Raw genomic sequence first — 19,303 nt, 5'->3', positions numbered from 1 at the left:
GATCTCCTCTTCCTGTTCTGCATGCCAAATTACCGACATTGCGACGACCGCCAGGCTGGGACGGTACAACGAGCCTGAGCTCGCACGGCGACAGGTACTCGTAGACGACACCACTTTTCGCTACTATACCACAAAGTGTCTCCCGATTCGTACTTGAGAACCGATACGGTGCGAAGAAGAAGCGACGAGGACTAGCAAACGTCTTGTCCTCCTGAAATGACGCTTGATGCTCAGATCGAACAACTCATTGCTGAGGCTGAAGGCCTTGAGATCAAAGCGGAGAATGGCGATCAGGCTCTATACTCAGGTGCCATTAGAGCATGGGAGGAAGCGACCCTTATAGCCGAAAATCATTACGGCAATTCCAGTGTGGAGACTTTAAACTTACGGGAATGCCTGGCGGACAGTCTCAGGAATGCTAAGGATTTTCCAAAGGCGATAATGTGCGAGCTGAAAAATGAGCAGTGGACTCTCGAGAACTACAAGCAGTGTCAGAGTCCGTCTCGAGAGATTAGCGCCTTGGCCCGGGATGCTAAAGAAAGGCATCTGAACGCTCAAAGACGACTAGCAAGGACCTATTTAGAGAGTAAACAGTATCCGGAAGCGATCCGATGGTTCCGAGCAGTTGTCAACGATAGAAACATACCAAGGTCAGCTGAGCAAAGATGTAAAGACCGAGTAGATCTTGCTTCGGCTTTGTACACATCTGGTAGGGACCAAGACATCATCCGCGACATCATGGAAGCGATAGACCTGAACATTGAGACCTTGGGAAGAGCAGATGCGAGTCTAGGAAAAGATCATATCGAGTCTGTGAACATCAGATACAACCTAGGCAGGGAGTTGTATGGTCTGAAGAAGTATGGCGACGCACTGGAGAAGTTTCGCGAGGTAGTCGAAATTCTCCAGTTAAAAGACTGCAAAGCCAGATCAGCGCCTAAATATCAAGATTATCTCGAAGATGCAGAGTTCTCGCTTAAGAACTGCAAGACCAAAATCGCTCGACAAGAAAAGGCAAGACGCCGGATTGCCTCAGAGAAAGAAGAGGAGCTCAAGATACAGAAAGCTGAACAGAAGCGAGCTCAAGAGGCTGTTGCCCAACAAGAAGAGGTTGCTAGATATGTGCGATTGCGAATAGCGGAAGAAGAAAAACGGAAACAGGACGAAGATGCAAAGAAGCAGACGCGAGCGAGGGAGATGATTGTCCAGCAAGAAGAAGAAGAAGCAAAGAAGGTTCGAGCGCGCTTAGCAAAAGAAGAGAAGAGAGAACAGGAAGAATCCGCAAGGCGATCAGCTGCAGAAGAGGCGTTAAGAGTACAAAAAGAAGAGGCCAAGCGAATACAAATGCGGGAAGAAAAGAGGGAGAGAAGGAAGCAGAAAGAGTTAGCAAAGCAATCAGCAGAGAAGAAACGAACAGGGGAAGAAGAAGTCATAAGAAGGATAGAGACATTGGAACCAGAGAAGAAAAAGCGTAATGATGGAGATCGGAAGGGATTAGCAGTACAAAAGCAAGTAGAAGAGCAGTCAAAGATTCACCGAGAAGTAGTAAGCACAGAGATCCAAGGACGCGGCCAAGAGGTTGACAAGCAGAAAGTCACTCGCAAGAACAATCGTAGCTCTGGTGGACAGGATACGAAGAGTGAGAATAGTAGCCGGAGGCAGTCCGATGTAGGGAAAGAGACTTCGAGCCCACCAGACTCATCAAGAGCAAGTCCAAGATCCTCCAAGCGAACTCTGAATGGTACGACGAGATCTTCATCGAACGTAGATTCTGTCTCTGACCGTCCGCGTACGAAAGAGACATCGAAGGACTCTTCGGCCCAATCCCCGAAGACTGAGCCACCGACACACCGACGCTCTGCTTCAGCTGTCTCCCAGTCTTCAGGTTTCACCGGATCAAAACTCGGGGAGGCCGACCGGAGGGACTCTACATCTGATCGGCTGCGTGGTAAGGATCTATCCAAGAGGTCACTAGCAACCGAGTCGAAGAATGAGCCACCAACACGCCCGCGTTCAGCCTCTGCCATCATCCACAGTTCGGGCCATACTGAAGAAAGACCAAAAGAGTTTGAACGAAGGAGTTCTAGTCGGAGCGAAGTTGTAGACCGATGCCAAAGCGCTACCCCTGACAAGGGGCGCCGTCCACCCTCTGCCGTCTCCCGCTATTCAGATCGTACTGGAAAGAAAGTGATAGAGCTAGAGAGAGTGAGCTCTACACGGAGGGACAAGGCGCGCACTACATCTCTGGATAGAAAAGGGGAAGGGAAAACTGAAGCGAAGAAAGCGCAAGCACCGTCGAAACCAGAGGGTGCAGTGGTCATACAAGACAAAAAACGTGAACGAGGGGATGATAAGGAGAAGGCAGGCAGTGACAGTTCGACCGCATGGAGACCGCAAACTTCGGACGATTCGGCACGAGCCAGCAGAAGAGGTTCGGTAGATGCAGAAAGAAGAGATTCGGACAGTTTGAAGACACCCGTGGGCCGCAGCAAACGCCGTTCAGAACAGCCTTCACCCACTTCAGAACCAAACGAAAGGCAAGACTCTGAACCGAAGGTCACTTCGAATCGCGCGCGTCCAAGGGATGAGAGGGTATCGCGAACGGTTTCGGCACCCTCAATAACGGTAACAGAGCCTGCGCCTTCGAGACACGCCGCGAAACGGAAGCAAGACCAAGAGCAACCTATTGTCGACGTAGAAGCCCGAATCAAGACCGAAAGAGAAAGGCCTAGGAGCTCACAGTCCAACTATGAGGTAGCTTCTTCAACCTCAGATACCGCAAGAAAACAAAAGTCTCGTTCTGCGTCGACTGGTTCGAGGAAGGCGGAAGAGAAACGCCGGGAACAGGACGAAGATGCAAAGAAGCCGGCGCAAGCGGGAGAAATGATTACCCAGCAAGAGGGGAAAGAAGCAAAGAAGATTTTGGAGCGCCAAGATAAGGAGGAGGAAAGACAACAGGAGGAAGCTGCGGAAGAGGCAAGAAGGAAACAAGAGATAGAGGCTAAGCGAATACACGTGCGCGAAGCAAGAGAAAAGAGAAGGAAAGAGAAAGAGTTAGCTGAGCAAGCAGCAGAAGCCGTGAGAAGAACAGAGGCATCGAAAGTGGAGAAGAACAGGCGTAATGATGAAGCTCAGAAACAAGTTGGGGAGCCATCGAAGAAGTGTCTAGAAGTAGAAAACACGGAGACACAACAACACAACCAAGGAGCCAGCAAGCAGACAGCCACGGGGCCACTGGATGATGAACCAACACAAGACCATGCGAATGTAGGAAGAGCAACAAGACAGAAGCTAGAAGAAGAACCCTCCAGTAAGACGCGAAGCAATACACCGAAGAAGCAGCCTCGAGAATCACTGCCAAGGAAAGACCAAAAGGAAGAACATCCGAAGGCTGAAGATGAGAACCTCAATAAGACGTTGGTAGACACATTTGAGACGCAACGCCAGAGGAACCCGACACGAAAAGATAAGAAAGAGGAACTGACGAATGCGATCTCCAGTACGGTCAACCAGCGGACCCTTCCGAGTCCATTGGTGCCCAGCCAGGGACGATTGATAAGATTTCGATACCAGTCGACAGCGCAAAAGCGAGCCCGAAGCTGTCCTCATCAGCGGATCAGGTTACTAAAGAACAGGTATCTGAGCAAATACCGTATGAGAAGCTTGTGTCCAGTACGAGTATCCTCCCTTCAACCGCAGTAGCGGTAAAGGGCGAGTCATCCAGCCCCCTTACATCAGCCGAGATGAGACTGGAAAAATCGACCGCGCCTGAAGGCATTCAGAACAATGTGCCTGAAGCGTATAGTACACAAGAGCTGGGCGATACCAGTACTGCTATCAAGGACCGAATCACAATGCCTGAGGATGAACGGTGCGCTCAGACAGTGTCTTCAGCAAATACCACCCACACAGAATCGAGCGCAAAGACCGAAGATCCAGATGAGCCGCAGTTGCCGCGATTCGTCAGTCAGGCTCCAGTACTCACAGCACACTCTGAATCAGTTGCGGAGCCATCCGTCAGAATAGATGATGTACCTGCAAAAGAGCGGATAGTCAGTACCTCGATGTCTTGGTTGGGAAAGCAGGGGAGACAATTCGTGGAGCTGCTTACCGCAATCCCGACGTCCAAGCCCACGCTGGAAGAGAATCCAGAGTACAATTTTAGCCAAACTGATAAGGTGGAATCTTCGCAGCAGTCTTCAATCGCGCCCAAGATGGTCCCAGAACTAAGCGCGTCAGTGGAGAAACCAGAGGAAGATAACAACAGGCTTAAATCCAAGATATCGGTCGAAACACAATCTCAGAATCACATGCGGTCCGAATCTGTTCCCACCATCCGTACGGAGACTTTCAAGGCTGCTGCAAAAGAAAGCCCTGTGCCTGGTGGGTGGCATCATGATTTTGATGAACCAGGACCAGTTCGGAGCCTAAGGAAAGTGCGATCCAATGATCAATTAGGCAAAGGAGACTTGCCAGTATTACAGACGGAAGACGCGAAACACAAGCGTGCCTCGTCTGTTAGCGCCATGGAAAGAAGCATATCCGACATGGGTAGCGCGCCCATTAAGAATTGGAGTGATCAGGAGTAAGTCTCTAGTTATTTGGACATCCAGACATATCGCTAATGATGCGTAGTGCGATCATAGCCGACGAGTGGTTCGAAAATCTGCGCAAGCATGCACATGGACTCTTGGACACGTACGAGAACGACTGCTACAAGGCGAAGAAAACAGAGCGGCGTGTGAAGATCGCTGTACTCGACAGTGGAGTAGCTAGGAGTCCTGCCCGGGGCCCAGTCCCGTCGCTGATGAAGGGCCCTCGAGTAAAGTTAGGAAAGCAACTGGATCCATCCCTGCCTTGGAATTATGACAGCAAAGGCCACGGAACCCATGCCGTTGGTGTGATCCTCACGGTCTGCCCGTACGCCGATGTGTATGTGTACAGGGTTTGTGAAGGTAACGAGCCGATTAACAGGACGTACGTAGCGGACTCCATCACCGACGCTGTCGAGAAGAAGAAGGTCGATATCATCAGTATGAGTTTCGGCTGGGAAGAAAACAGTGACCACAGACTTCGGGCGGCCATTGAACGTGCCAGAGCCAGCAATGTTCTACTCTTCGCAGCGAGTTCGAATGACGGTATCCGGACAAGAGCCGGCATGGCGTACCCAGCTCGGGCCTTGGAGGTCATTGCCGTCGATGCAGCAGACGTTCATGGCAACTCGTCCAAGTTCAACCCACCGCAAACAAGAGACAAAGCCAGGTTCACTGCGCTGGGTGAAGCTGTAAGATCCACTTACCCTATGCACCTTCCTTCGGAAGATGAGCCGGGTTGGAAGAGAATGGTAGGGACATCTTGCGCGACACCCATCGCTGCCGGCATCGCAGGACTAGTATTGGAGTTCGCCCGTCAGCGGCCGCTTTGCTTCGAACCTTCAATTGAAGCCTATCTCAAGTCAGTAGAGGGTATGAGGTTAATTTTGACCAAATGCTTGTCGCTCAAGTATTCGGACAGCTCACCATTCAATCTTCTTGACCCGACAATATTGTTCCGTCGAACCGAGAATTCTGATGACGGAGGTGGCTTGTCTAACTTTATGTCTCCACGGTTGAAGGCAGCGAACAACATCGTGACGAGGCTACAGGAGGAGTACTCGCGAGATATCGGAACGCAAATGTCGGAGGAGCTTGGGAAAGTGTGGGTCGGAGGCGCCTAGAGCAGGACAGAAGAAAGTAGACGTTGGTGGTTTCCGAATGGTCAGTGGAAACATTGGAAACCCTAAAAATCCTAGGGTCCAGCGCACTCAAACGCGCTAGTGCACGCTCTTGGCTCCGACATGCGTGACTTGTCTCTGTGCAAAGGTGTTGAGTTCAATTTAGAAATTGGCACTTCTTACACATATGAGGACACTGAAGCGAAGCTATCAAAGTAGCCCAAACGTATGAACACAACCGCATAATCTACCGTCTCCCATTCAACGGCCTACCTTCCCCCTCCACGCCATCTTCCTCATCGAAGTCATCCAACTCAAATTCACCCGCAGCCCTCAAGCTCTCTTCGTCCCCTTGACCTTCCCCAGCCCTTCTCATCCGCCGGATTAGGAAACGGTGTAGCACACTGCCTGTTCCTCAATGCAGGATAATACCTCCTATACGTGTAATGCGCAACCGCCATGCCCAGCACAGACCCAACACTAACATCGTATACATCGTGACGATAGTCTTCGCAGCGGGAGATAGCGATCAAGGCAGCGCCGAGGAGAGGAGTGAGAGCGAGAAGGACGCGAGCGAGATCGGCGCGAGGGCGGTAGACGTGGCATTGACCTGCGATGAAGAGAGCAAGATAGCCTAATCCACTAAAGGAGAAACTACTATGCCCACTAGGAAAACTGCGCCAGCCGTCGTGCAAAACGTGGTGATTTGTCTCGGTGCAGACCTCGAACGTGACGAGTTGGTGTGCCGGTGTACCAGGAGCGGGTTTACACCTCGCAATGAGATCTGGTCGGGGCCGTCCAACAGCGTTCTTGATCACGTCGGTAATGAACATGGTCAAGATCATGCTGATGAACCAGCCTAAGATGGTGACATGTGCTTTGTGTGTTCCGGGCGGAGGATGAGGGCCCAGGCGACGAGTGTACCAAGGGGAACTGCGCCGGCGTATATGAAGAGCCATGAGACTGGTACGCGTTCTATTTCCGCGTGTGGATAGCCGATGGCGAGGTTATCGAGGAAGAACATGCGGTGGAAGGGTTCAGCGAGGAATTGTATCTGTGCCTAGTTTGTCAGTCTTGCTGTTGCAAAACCTTGGAGATGAATTGCTTCATAGCTTACTTACCAATATGTACCCGCATATCAGTATCGCAATGCCAACATAGTCTGAAGCATAGGAGCGCTGCAGATGTCACCTGTTGTTAGTTGTCTGTTCATGAGCAATACCCATTGATGAAGTGACGGACCTGCCAGAAGCGCGCCGCAGCGCCCAGGAAGCCGGGCGAGTTCAGAAGCTCATTTGAATTGAGCCTGTGTGTTTGTGCAGGCATTGTCGCGTGGTCAGCACGCGCGCATCGTAGTCGAGGTTTAGCAAGCTGGTGCGGAGGTGTGGCTTCAACTCCGCAGATGCAGGGGAAGACGCGCTAGTGGGGGAAGCGGGCTTTCGTCACTCAGGTACTGAAGAGACATAACAATAGCCTCAGACAACCCCGAGACTCACTTGTCCCGAACTCTGCAATTGCCGTGCTGGACAATCAATGGCTGTCTATCTCTACTGCTAATGACTTCAATATGTAGACGTCAACATACCCAACCTCCCCCCATCAACCACAACCACACTCCCATTCAAATAACTCCCCGCCCGACTCGCCATCCATAATACTGCCCCCGCGATATCCTCCTCCATCCCCGCCCGCCCTGCCGGCACAACATCCCTATCCATCTTCCCACTCTGCCCCGGGTCCAACGCCCCGATAATCCCCATCGCGAGCTCAGACGGGAAAATCCCAGGTGCAAGCACATTACAACGGATGCCATACGGAACAAACGACGTAGCAAGCATCTTCGTCATATGCGTGACGGCAGCTTTACTGCTGTTATAAGCAAACGATGCGCCCGGTAAGCGCGAGAAGCCGCCGATACTCGATGTAGTTATGACTTGGGAGCGGACGTCTGCGCCCATGTTGCTCTTTGTGTTTCCGGCGTCGAGGAGGGAGAGGAAGGCGAGAGTGGTGTAGTATACAGCTGTGGTATTCACCGCATACGTGTTTGTAAATTCCTCCATGGGCGTCTCGAGGGCGTGCGCTCTGTACTCTGAAAGCGACGGAGGTGCAGAGCCGGGTGCTGCTTTAAGCGGCTTGGGACCCATGATTCCGGCATTGCAGATAAGGAGGTTGATGGAGCCGGTTTTGGTCTCGACGTGTTTTGCAATTTCGAGAAGAGACTCGCGGGATGTGACATCGCCGGGTAGTGGGATGACGATCTTAGGGTCGATGCTTTCTGCAGCTGAGCGGAGTACGTCTTCGCGGCGGCCGACGATGTATACGAGGTGGGCGCCGTTGGCTACTAGGGCCTTTGTCATCATTAGGCCGATACCTGGGGGTATCAGAATCGTTCTGTTAGATTCGGCGAGGTTGGACTACCTGATCCGCCTCCTGTGATGACGGCTACGATGCCATTGACATTGAAGAGCGTGTTAGCTGAGAGGTTTGCGGACATTTTGGAGTTATAGAAAGGCGGAGGGTCTTGCAGTTGTTCACTTACCGCGCCCTTCTTTTGATATATGGCATTGCTACGGCTCCGCCTTCCGAACTTTATGATCTTTGTACAACAAGTGCGCCTGCCATGTTCAGCTAGAGTGGTGGGTGTTGACCTCCTTCGCCAACATCTTAATGATCAAATCATATCGAGGGAACAGTGTGTAAAGGTACATGGACGTCTTACTATAGAGGAAGTGTGGGCTAGTCGAATTGTATTTATAGTCAAGGTATACTTTATAACTAGGCAGTCATTACTCGCAGCACCAACATTTGACTCGCGATATCACCAACCCCGTATAGTACATGTGTTGACCAGCTCATGTACCCAAATTAGTCTCACTTCTCCGCATGCCAGCTTTTCTTAGCAGTAACCCACTTGAAGCTTGCACACCAACCCTCCACCTCTCCACGCTCAGACCGCTCGACATAATCTCTCACTTCTCGTTGTGCCATCTCGATATCTGCTCTGAGCTCCTCAGCAGTCCAAATCCTGTTCTTACTACCCCATGTCGTCAACAACCGCAAGCAGACCGGCTCAAACATCTCCATACCCAGCACAAACATCATTTTACCAAGCGACTTTTGCGCCTCGTCCTTTGGCCATTGCCCGACCGGTACGTTGACGTGAGTCGTTTGAATGTCTTCAAATCCCGCTTCTTCGAGATAGGTGTGATGCATATAGAAGAGACCGAGCGGACGACCAGACTTGAATGACGCTTCCATGAACGCCACGTACAGTTTGCGAAGAGTAGGCATAGGTATGTTTGCTGCTGTGATCTCTCCCGGGCCTAATGGCACTTGTCCCAAATCCCAATCTGCGAGTTCAATGCACCCACCAGGGGAGAGGCTCTTGTATATCTCTGCATAGACCTCTTCCCAATGAGTAAAAGAACCCTTCATGTTCCGCAGATGTATGAGTTCGAAAGAATCGCTAAAATGCCAGCCAGGCTCAGGTTGTGGTGTGAGTGTTGAGAGATCGATAGTCAGAGACTCCTCTGGAGTACTCCACCCCCGCGATGATTGAGGTCAGCCGTTGATTTCGGTTTCCTGAGCGACTCTACAGGATTCCGATGTGCCATCTCGGTAGCCAAGTCCAGAGTAGAGAGCTGATTGATTAGCTCGTCAACATCCATCTCTTTTCCCCAGACGTCAAGATCGTCGAGTTCCCACGTCACCCTAGCATCGCCTAACGTGGCCTCGGTAGTATCGATATCCCATTCAGTCATATCAATTCCAACGACTTCCGCATGCGGGTATTGACGCGCCATGGCAACAGCCCAATGACCCGGTCCTGTACCCAAATCGAGTATCCTTCGCGTGGTGGGCAACAATCGCGCAGTGGTAAGCTTGCCATGAAGTGCTCGAACAAAGACTTCGTGTTGTAAAGATAGACGATCTTGCTCTACAAAATCGTTATGTGGCTTGTATACGCATGGTAGATAGTACGTCTCATTGCTGTACGTTCGTCCATTTTCATGGATATACTCCAGATCATCGGAGGCCAAAGTGCGGACAGAGCGACTGTCAATTTAGGTGTCAGCTTGTTCAATGTGCGATTGTTACCAATGGTTGATCATCTGCAAGGCTACAGTCGTTGTTGTTGTTGTTGTTGTTGTTGTTGTTCACTCTTGAGGCCTCCCGTTTGAATCTAGCCCAACAACCACGTCGAAATGCGGGGTGGCAAAAAGATGCAAGAGTAGAGAACAGCAACCTACTTGGACTCGATCGACGCTGTACTTTCCGAGTCAGCTCGTCGGCGTTTGAGTGGAGCTTCTGTGTGAGGGGCAACCACGCCTTCGGGTGGTGGCTGTCCCTCATCCATGGTCTCGGAAGCCGATGCAAAAGACCTAACAAAATCGTTAAGCAAGCCGAGACGAAAACGATGAGCGGATGGAAGAAGTAGAAACGCTTTGTCTTTTGAGCATGTGCTGCACTCGTAGGACCCTAGCAAACTGGTGCTAAAACCTGAGGTTCCGCATGCTAAGCGATGGTCGCTTCATGCTGGGGGGAGGGGGGCGCGTGAATACTGGGTATACGGTCCTTACATGCTGGACGTAAGCGTAAACGGGCAACTTACGGCAAGGAGATCTGCGGACGGTAGTGGAAATCACGCTATGTGTGTGACTGACTGACGCGACATTTGATGGTACGCTGCTATCGACGTAGGCGTGTGTTGGAGCGTGTTAGTAAGAGATGATCGGAACTGCCAATATCCATGGTAGCTAAGAAATTGGCCTCGACCGACGCTGATAAGATTCTGAACAGCCACATAAACGAAGTGCAGGCTCTGCTGCCCGCTGACTTCTGACCATGTTGATCTGACACAAGTCGATTACCAACCCCAGCATCAGACAGCAGGCTGTCTATGCTCGACCATCCGACCAGATGATTGACGAGCAAATGCGCTGGTGCTGAAATCGAGGCGTTGGCGACATGAATGCGTCCATTGTTATGTTACAATGCAATTTCCGGTTCGTGCTACGCGTTTGCAGGTGTTAGCGCGTAGGAACCCAGCCCCGGCTGCCGGCTTGCAGTATGTCACAAAAAGGCTGGAGCCGCAGTCCAGAGCCAACGTGAAGCGGTCTTTTGTTGATCCTGCTGAGAATAGCAGAGTCCTGAAGATGTCACCTTAGTTCTAGGGACAGAGTTCTGGCGCGGGGCTTTTTGACGGTGCGGCCATACCGTCGGAGCCAGCGGTGCGGGCGGGTCCCAGTAGATCGTCACCCAGACTGTCGGAAGTGAGTGCACCATCTTATGAGCTTTGTTGAACAAGGTGTAGTGTAGGCTTGCTCCGAGCCTGTTCGGGTTGCTTAATATTCGCACCACTCTCCTTGGTGATAATCCAGAGTCTAGTACGTGCAGGACCAAGCTCGACACATCCGAGTCATCGCTGGTTACATCTGATCCTAGGAGATGCAGCGGGTAGCCGCCCGGTGTAGAGAGAATTGATGGACCAAAACTCAGGGACGCCGAGGTGTCAGCCCCTGCTGACCGTGAGTAATTTGCAATTCTTATCTCCACAAGGTATCCTACATAGAGAAACTGATAGGCATCAGAGGGCGACCTATCGAAAGCCATTTCAGCGGTAATGCCTACGGGATGATCATGCGACATGCGAAAAAGTGGTGCCGGATATCTCGGAGCCCGGAGACATGCAACAAGGAATGAAGCTGATTCGCACGGCTCGGTCAGGCCTCCATTTCTGGTTGATGCGCAGCTGTGCCGTGTTCATATGTGCGAGACCAAGAGGTATATGAGGTGGGCGATGGTAAGCAGTATAGTGGAGCGTAGTAGAGAAGGTATGATTCGGAAGTGGCGCGAAATGCGGTGAGCACATTTGAGAAACGCACGTCTACAGCGTAGACAAATTAGACGTCACAGTGTGATACAGAGAAAGACTGAGCGACAGCATCAGCAAGCGCATCCCATAGAATACACTTGTCTTAGTTTTATTTCAACGTTGTCGTCTACTAGCAGCAGTTGTATTTGTCATGAGCATCCTCAGTGCAATCAGTCAACTTCTTGACCCTCAAATTTGGGTAACCGCGCTGCGACGTCCGACCATGTCTCCTCGCCCTTGACGATGTTGGAAATAGCCTGGGCGATCTCGTCTAAGCTTGAGCGGACCTGCTCTGTGGTGTCTCGGTCTCGGAGTGTGAAAGTGTTGTCCTTGACAGATTGGAAATCTATGGTGATGCCGAGAGGAGTACCAAGCTCATCGTTGCGCTGGGGACATGTCAGTCTTTGATCAAAATTGCTCGAGTAAAAGAAATGACTTACAGCATAACGCTTGCCGATAGATGCACCGGAAGCGTCAACACGGTTGGAGATACCAAGCTTTCGCAGCCTGTCCTTCAGCTTCCGTACAAACGGATCGAAGTCAGGATTTGAGCTGAGCGGTACGATGAGCACCTTGGTCGGTGCGACTGCTGGGGGGAAGGAGAGGACAGCACGGGCTTCGTCCTGCTCACGAGTCCAGTAAACATGTTCACATAGAGCCTAATTCAGTCAGCAAGCTACGTGACCGTCTCAACACATGGATACTTACGTAAAATATGCGGCCGATACCGAATGACGGCTCAATGACGTTTGGTGTGTATTCGCGCATGGTCTCTACGCGAGTACGCTTCTCGATGGTGATGAGGTCCTTTGGTACCTCGACCTTGCCATCACCAACTTCTGGGACGTCGATGATGATCTTGCCCTCCTTCTCTAGATCCAGAGACAGTTTCTCACGAAGGTCTTGTGACAACGCTTCGATAGCTGCTTCTACGGTCTTACCGTCCTTCTTGAACTTGGGACCAAACTTCTTCTTGTCAAGTTCACAGACAAATTCTTCGACCTTCAGAGGTTCCTTTCTCGTCTCACGGACGATCAGAGGTGCACCAGTCTTCTTCATGTGCACAGAGAGGTCGTATGCGCTTCGGTCAGCACAGCCGACACATTCAATCCAGCCGTATGATGTGAGCAGTTCAGCGTCCCAGCAGTCCGCGGCGTAATGCGCCATCTCGTTAGCCATGTGTTGCCTGAATCGAATCTTCTTTGGGTCGACACCGAGCTTGAGCAGGAACAGCTGGATACGGGCCAAGAAGTAACCCAGTGTTTCGTTATCCACGAGACCAGTCTCGACAGCCTTGCCAATCTTGGTGGTCTCAACGGTAGTCTTACCGGAGAGTTGCACATCCCGGTTGAGCAACTCAAGTTCAACGTCCTTGACCTCCTCGAACCGCGGGTGTTTCTTGCCACCTTCTGGATCGACAAAGTGCTCAATCTCGGCCATGAGGAACTCTCGCACACGTAGCAGGCCCTGTCGCGGGGAGATTTCGTTACGGAACGACTTGCCGATGGATGCAGAGGCGAAGGGCATTTGCTGCATGTTGTGGTCTAACAGCTTCTGGAAGTTGACGAACTGACCCTGGGCGGTCTCGGGACGCAGGTAGGCGGGCAGGTTGGACGAGGGGCCGATAGAAGTCTGGAACATGAGGTTGAATGCGACGGGAGGTAGTAGTTCGCCGTTGGTAGCAGGGTTCTTGATGTCGTACTTCTTCATCAACAGACCGAGCTCCTCGCCGTTGTAGTTGTCAATCTTGGCCAGGACCTCTTCAATCTCCTGGACCATGGAGTCCTCGAGCTTTACTGCAGCAATGTTCTTGACCTTCTTCTTTTCTTTTTGGGGTCTTCCTCCTCAACCTCAACTTTCTGGCCGCGTGCCTCCTTGTCGCCCTTCAGTCTAGCCTCGAGGACCTCTTCGACCAAGTGGTCGGCTCGGAAGATCTCGCCAGTCTTTGGGTCTTTGCACATCCAGTCGGCAAACTTGTCAACGTGACCAGAGGTCTTGAGAACCTCGTGTGTGGTGAGGATGGTGGGTTCGACCTTGAGCATATCCTCTTCTAGGACGAAGTGTTCGCGCCATATGTCGACAATGTTGTCGGTGAGGGCAGAGCCGGGTGGGCCGTAGTCGTAGAGACCGGCGACACCGCCGTAGATGTCGAATGAGGGAGCGTAGAAGTATTTGTGCTACAATGGCTGTTGTTAGCACGACTGTGCAGTGTTCCATCAGTCCCGCATACCTTCATGAGCTGCTCGAAAGCCGCCCTTTCAAAGGGCTTGCCCTTGTGTGTGGTGGTATCGCTAGGCATGGCGACGTTCTTGCGCTGTGGCACCTTGTATCTGGAGAATGGTGGTGTGGACGAGAAGTGCTTGGTGGGATGAGTCGGCGGAGGTGGGGCACGATATAAGGGTCTACGTAAAGAGAGGCGCGAAGCAGATTGAGGGACGCGCAGCAATGGGATTAGTCGGCGCATATACTACGTATATTCTCTTGCAACCGACAAGAGAAGATTAATGAGCGACAGGGGTCTAATATACACAGATGGACTACAAGTCTCGAGCCTGAAATGGCATGCTTCAACATGTGGAATCTCTGCCGGTGTGTGACGCGCCAAGATTGCGGAAAAGCACAGGCCGCGGCTCCACCGAAAAGTTGAGCAGCACTTGCGCTCTCCAACTACTCTACACGCGCAAGACACCCAAACCCCGTCGGCGAAAAACAGACCAGCAACGCGAATCGGTCTCAAAATGGCGTTCTCCAAGAGCCCTAATACCGCCTCGGGCCTCAAGCCTAAAAACAAACTGCGCCGACAGGCCGCATTCCTCTCCATCAAGAAGGCGCGCGAATCCGAAAAGAGAGACGCAAGACTTCGTCGCAAGCGCGAAGAAGAAAAAAATCCAGCCCTACGAGAAGAAAGATTAGCACAAAACAAGCCTGCGACTATCGACGGCAAGCGTGTGTGGGATGAACCCGTCGGTGACGAAGAGGATGCGCTGGGGTGGGCGATAGACGTAGAAAGACTTGCGAAGAGGAGGAAGGTGGAGCAAGAGGAGACTGCACAGAAGGAGGGTGAAGACGGCGAAGAAGAGGGCATACTGGCGAAATTGAAGAAGCGCGATCAAGCGACGGAGGGAGATAGCGACGATGAGGACATGGACGACGAAGCAGACAGCATGCTTGACGAATCTGAGCCTGAATCTGAGCTTGACTCCGACGATTCGGACTTGGATTCGGACGCCGCCTCGTCCAAGCCCGGAAAACGCGCCTCCAGTCCCAGCGCCACATCCACCGCAACAAACCTTGAGCTATCACCCGAGTTCCTGAAGCAAAAGTTCCCATCCATATTCAACCCTCGTACCGACGACCCACAGATTCTGATCACAACGAGCATCAACTCGACGCTCCACAAAGAAGCCGAAATCCTCACTTCGCTCTTCCCCAACAGCACCTACATAAGACGGACGCAGCACGTACACGCACACAAGTATAGCGTCAAGGAGATTGCAGGTTTCGCCAGCGCAAGAGGATACACAGCGCTTGTCATCCTAATGCAAGCCGAACACGAGAAGAAGCCCGACGGGTTGGACATTGTCACCCTTCCCGACGGACCGCATTTCCATTTTTCTCTTACAAATTGGGTCGAGGGAAAGAAGCTACCCCGACATGCGAACGACACGGGACACTACCCTGAGCTGATCCTAAACCAATTCAAGACACCACTCGGTATCCTCACAGCACATCTGTTCCAGAACATGTTCCCAGCGAAACCCGAATTAGAGGGCCGTCAAGTCCTCACATTACACAATCAGCGCGATTACATCTTCGTGCGAAGGCATCGCTACGTCTTCCGTGATAAGCGAGAGAGCGAGAAACCCATCTTGGGATCTGATGGCAAGCCACTACCAGGCGTCGAGGATGTCAAAGTGGGTATGCAAGAGATTGGGTAAGTCTTATCATTGCGTATGATGAGTATAGAGTAAACAGCTAACGATGGATACATACAGACCCAGAATGACACTCAAACTCCGCAGAATAGATCGCGGAATCCAGTTCAAGAGCGGCCAGGAATGGCAGTGGAAGGGACGTATGGAGAAGAAGAGGACGAGGTTCAACATGTAGATGCCTCGCGGGTCTGCAGAAGAATCTTCGAAACAGCCTTCTTGCTTTGTGCAAGCGAATACAATACTACACTTTGCACAAATTGTGTTCCATACTTCTGTCAACACAATAGCTGAAACCAAAAGACTGAGGACGCCACTTTAATCTATGCACAAGTGATACATGAATGCAATGATGATTTTGACCATACTAACACGTATGATCCACACTCGCAGTACACTAACCCCGGGTATCGTACAATACTATCCTACGCCAGCCTGTCCGAGTCCTTTCCTTCAGATCGTCCCAAGACGCTGATAATCACTTTTACATTGTGACCAGTCCCAAATGTTCAAGCAGCTTATGGCGCGTTCCCATCGTCGTCACCACCTCGGTAGCCGGTATACCAATTGTTGTCATAACCACCGTAGTAATGATTGCCATAAGCAGGGTGATACGGATATTTGGGATGCGGACCCCTAAATGGCTGTGGCTGATTGGGATACTACACCCCTTTGTTATAATAGCCACCATTCTACTTGTTGCCATATCCGCCATATGCTCCTGGTGTCATCATGCCTGTCGGTCCAGGGGTATTTGATGCGAGACCAGCTGGGTGGTTTGTGGGCGTACTCGGTCCGTCGACACCATGCCTTGCGTTGCCGGGATAGAAAGTGTTGTTGACACCTTGCTGGAAGCCTGTCAGACCCTGTGAAGCACCCTGTGCGGCGAGAACAGCAGCCTGCGCCGTCGCACTGGCTGGCGGTCCAACGCCGGTAAGACCCCACATGTGGCCGCTCATCTCGTCAGGAACTATTCCGTCAAAGATCTTCTTCTTCATCTCCCAAAAGACCACACCTGTTAGCCATGCGTCGGAGCCTGCTGTATGTGAGTTGCCTACGCGTTGGCAGCCGAGTTCATCGGCGAGGTCTTGGAGGCCTGATTTTGTGCCCAGGTTATTGAGTATGTTGGTCGCAGTTGATCCGATAACACCGCGCCTGACGAGATTATTTGCATGCCGCCAGAGGTATTTGACATCCAGTAACTTGGGGAAGAAGACATTGACGAGCTTGCGGTATGTGTCCTCGTCTTCGGGTAGTGATTTCGAGGTGAGCATCTTCAGCATGTATGCGAAATCGTAGCCAGAGTGAAACGATATCCAGTTGACGTCCTCCGATAGAGTCATTCCGGATGTTGTGAGTAGTGAGCCAAACTCTTGAGGGTCAATGCCTTGATCCCTATGCTTTTCGAAATCGGCGCCAGATTTCTTAAGCATCTGTATTGACTCCTCGTTGTACATGTCGTCTTCGAGCGAGAATTGGAAGTTGAATGACCATGTGCATGGGCAGACGATGATGTTGTTCGCATATCGTTGTATCGACTTTGGCTTGTAGTTCAGTTCTGAGACGTCAAGATGCGATGGCGGGATGTCGCCTTGTACATTGAAGAGGGTGACGCCGAGTTGAATAATTTTAAGCAAGTCAACGTTGCAGCGCACTGTCTGGTAATGATAGGAGGCTTTCGAGTTGAAGTCTCCGATAGGTCGCGCGACAACACCGGGGAACTCGGTGTCCTGTTCATCAAGTAAGCGCGACGTTCAGAAAAGAGAGGGAGAGGTAGAATGGAACTACTTCAAGACCAGGAAAAGAAGCCATTGTGCCAGGCTTGGCGACAGACTTTACACGTATCAGACAGGGCTCTCATACAAGAGCTGTCCGACCGACTTGTAGGAGAGTGGCATACTGACCATACTGATATAGGGGTACTGATCGATGAGCGAGCGCAACATATCCATCTCCTGGTGTAGGTTCGACCGCCAGACTTCCCGTATCCGCTGCCCTGCAATGCCTTTGGCGCCATCTTGACCACGAGCAGCATTCTCTTGTATCTGTGCGCCATGAGCAAACCGCATACGCGCTTCATGCCCGTCGAGTCCTGTCCCTCCGCCTGCCCCGCCAATCGCGGCTGCTGCTCCAAGACCTGCTCCCCCCAATCCACCGCCTAGCGCTGCATTTGATTGGAAGCCGCCCTGATGTTGGCTGAAGAGGTTTAGATTGTGGGCTTGGTTGCCGCCGCCGAAACCTGGATGTTGTATGCTCTGCTGCTGGTGTTGCTGGTGCAGTGGTTGTTGCTGCTGTGGTATTGGGCCTGAGAGATGTGCGAAAGGGTTCGAGAGGTTGTGGCCGGGAAATCGGCCCCCGTGAGGCGGCATCGTGAAGCTGTTCTAGTGATTGAGGCGATTCGCGTGTCCGTGGGGTTGAACGACTTCGTGATTGTTCGTGGTGTTGACGAAACGACAAAGAATCCTGGATGCTCAGATGAAGCTTGCCACAGTCTTGGAGTATCTCAGAATTATTCGAGCGCGTCCGGAGTGGTGATAACGATGGGTTGCGGGAGTTGTATGAGTGGTGTGGGGAGAGCGACCGCAGTTACGTGTGTAGGCCGTGCGCGATGATCGCTCGCCAAGATATCGAGAGATGCGACTGACGAAGGTCCAGGAACGAACAACGTCAGCTCCTCCAAACGCCTTGACTCGCATCAGCTGCTCACGAGGCCGATAAAGTACGCATTCAATCCTCTCGTGCTTGGTTGATTGGCTGTTTCTCACGCGCAACAATTGCTGACTACTCCAGCTCCATCACCATGGCACCACGCCCCTCCATCACCGGTTTCGATCCCAAGAAGTTCGCCGCTGCCTCCGCAAACGGCACAAAGGGTGACCCATGGGCACGATAGTACGCTTCAAACCACGAGCTGGCCTGAGACCGCACATACTTACCTCTGCAGTGAGCAATGGCGATACACCGGACCCTTCACCCGCTTCAACCGCTTCAAGGGCTCCTTCCCTGGCCTCGGAATAGCCACCGTCGCATTCGCTGGATATCTTGTTGCCGAGCAACTGTTCTTCGATGACAAGGGTGGTCACCATGATGAGACAATTTAGGAGTTGCCAGTAAGAGGAAGCGCATGCAGAACAAGGGCGTACCGGTTGATTCAGGCTTCGTTACTGCGGGATTGTACATATGGAATACCACACAGAACGAGCAAACAAAACTATCATGATTCACGGTTTCCCCTCGTATGCTGCTGAGTTGCTGAGGAAGATCAAAGAACGACGACAACGAGGTTTGGCTCTTCGTGTCTAATTATCCAGACTCGTTAACAGAAGACAATTCACTTAGGGGAGGATTATATGAAGCAAAACGCGTCAACTATAGAATTTTGACTATGTCCTGCAGCTATGGTCAAGCCTGCAAAAGCGTACCTTCAATTAGCTAATCTATAAGGCTAGGACAACGCGCCTGTCAAAGCAGGAGCTACGTAGAGTTATCATGGCCATGTACCCTTACCTATGCCCTACTAATCGGCAGTTTCTGGCGCTCATCCACTCGGCTTTTTCTTCCTTGTCGAATGATGATTAATGTCCACCAGCATATCACTTCCTCTTTCCATTGCAACAGGCGGGCTTTCCTTAACGCGGAACTCGTCTTCTTCCTTGCGATAGGAGAAATCATGTACTGTGCACTGATGCTCTAATTGTGAATCCCGAAGTTTCCCCAACGAACACGTCAGCCTTATTGTCCGCCTTATGCCCGCGCTCGGTATTCGAAGATCATCAACCTTGG

At 51.7% G+C, this 19,303-nt stretch overlaps 8 protein-coding genes across 8 annotated transcripts; 3 read left to right on the top strand and 5 right to left on the bottom strand.

Moving 5' to 3' along the window:
• Positions 1-216: 216 nt before the first annotated feature.
• Positions 217-5,716, top strand: ALTATR162_LOCUS8107 (uncharacterized protein; the record flags this gene model as incomplete). Its single annotated transcript, XM_043315736.1, has 3 exons — positions 217-3,416; positions 3,476-4,585; positions 4,636-5,716. The coding sequence occupies 3 exons, from the start codon at positions 217-219 to the stop codon at positions 5,714-5,716; spliced, it is 5,391 nt and encodes a 1,796-aa protein (XP_043171671.1).
• Positions 5,717-6,572: 856 nt separating this feature from the next.
• On the bottom strand, positions 6,573-8,207 carry ALTATR162_LOCUS8106 (uncharacterized protein; the record flags this gene model as incomplete). Its single annotated transcript, XM_043315735.1, has 3 exons — positions 6,573-6,767; positions 7,510-8,084; positions 8,132-8,207. 3 exons carry the CDS (start codon positions 8,205-8,207, stop codon positions 6,573-6,575), a joined length of 846 nt encoding a protein of 281 aa, XP_043171670.1.
• Positions 8,208-8,584: 377 nt separating this feature from the next.
• On the bottom strand, positions 8,585-9,148 carry ALTATR162_LOCUS8105 (uncharacterized protein; the record flags this gene model as incomplete). Its single annotated transcript, XM_043315734.1, has 1 exon — positions 8,585-9,148. One exon carries the CDS (start codon positions 9,146-9,148, stop codon positions 8,585-8,587), a length of 564 nt encoding a protein of 187 aa, XP_043171669.1.
• Positions 9,149-9,231: 83 nt separating this feature from the next.
• On the bottom strand, positions 9,232-10,248 carry ALTATR162_LOCUS8104 (uncharacterized protein; the record flags this gene model as incomplete). Its single annotated transcript, XM_043315733.1, has 3 exons — positions 9,232-9,769; positions 9,964-10,095; positions 10,214-10,248. The coding sequence occupies 3 exons, from the start codon at positions 10,246-10,248 to the stop codon at positions 9,232-9,234; spliced, it is 705 nt and encodes a 234-aa protein (XP_043171668.1).
• A 1,510-nt stretch (positions 10,249-11,758) lies between these two features.
• Positions 11,759-13,887, bottom strand: ALTATR162_LOCUS8103 (uncharacterized protein; the record flags this gene model as incomplete). Its single annotated transcript, XM_043315732.1, has 5 exons — positions 11,759-11,974; positions 12,029-12,247; positions 12,297-13,403; positions 13,445-13,765; positions 13,819-13,887. The coding sequence occupies 5 exons, from the start codon at positions 13,885-13,887 to the stop codon at positions 11,759-11,761; spliced, it is 1,932 nt and encodes a 643-aa protein (XP_043171667.1).
• A 439-nt stretch (positions 13,888-14,326) lies between these two features.
• ALTATR162_LOCUS8102 (uncharacterized protein) lies at positions 14,327-15,698 on the top strand (the record flags this gene model as incomplete). Its single annotated transcript, XM_043315731.1, has 2 exons — positions 14,327-15,522; positions 15,584-15,698. 2 exons carry the CDS (start codon positions 14,327-14,329, stop codon positions 15,696-15,698), a joined length of 1,311 nt encoding a protein of 436 aa, XP_043171666.1.
• Positions 15,699-16,212: 514 nt separating this feature from the next.
• On the bottom strand, positions 16,213-17,889 carry ALTATR162_LOCUS8101 (uncharacterized protein; the record flags this gene model as incomplete). The annotated part of the gene is made up of 2 exons (XM_043315730.1): positions 16,213-17,250; positions 17,425-17,889. The coding sequence occupies 2 exons, from the start codon at positions 17,887-17,889 to the stop codon at positions 16,213-16,215; spliced, it is 1,503 nt and encodes a 500-aa protein (XP_043171665.1).
• A 431-nt stretch (positions 17,890-18,320) lies between these two features.
• On the top strand, positions 18,321-18,621 carry ALTATR162_LOCUS8100 (uncharacterized protein; the record flags this gene model as incomplete). The annotated part of the gene is made up of 2 exons (XM_043315729.1): positions 18,321-18,412; positions 18,465-18,621. 2 exons carry the CDS (start codon positions 18,321-18,323, stop codon positions 18,619-18,621), a joined length of 249 nt encoding a protein of 82 aa, XP_043171664.1.
• Between the last annotated feature and the right edge of the window lie 682 nt (positions 18,622-19,303).

Source organism: Alternaria atra (assembly GCF_907166805.1).
Source record: "Alternaria atra isolate CS162 genome assembly, contig: 28, whole genome shotgun sequence".
Taxonomy (NCBI): Eukaryota; Fungi; Ascomycota; class Dothideomycetes; order Pleosporales; family Pleosporaceae; genus Alternaria; species Alternaria atra.
The sequence above is the reverse complement of the archived record's forward strand: the minus strand, read 5'-3'. Positions and strand labels throughout refer to the sequence as shown.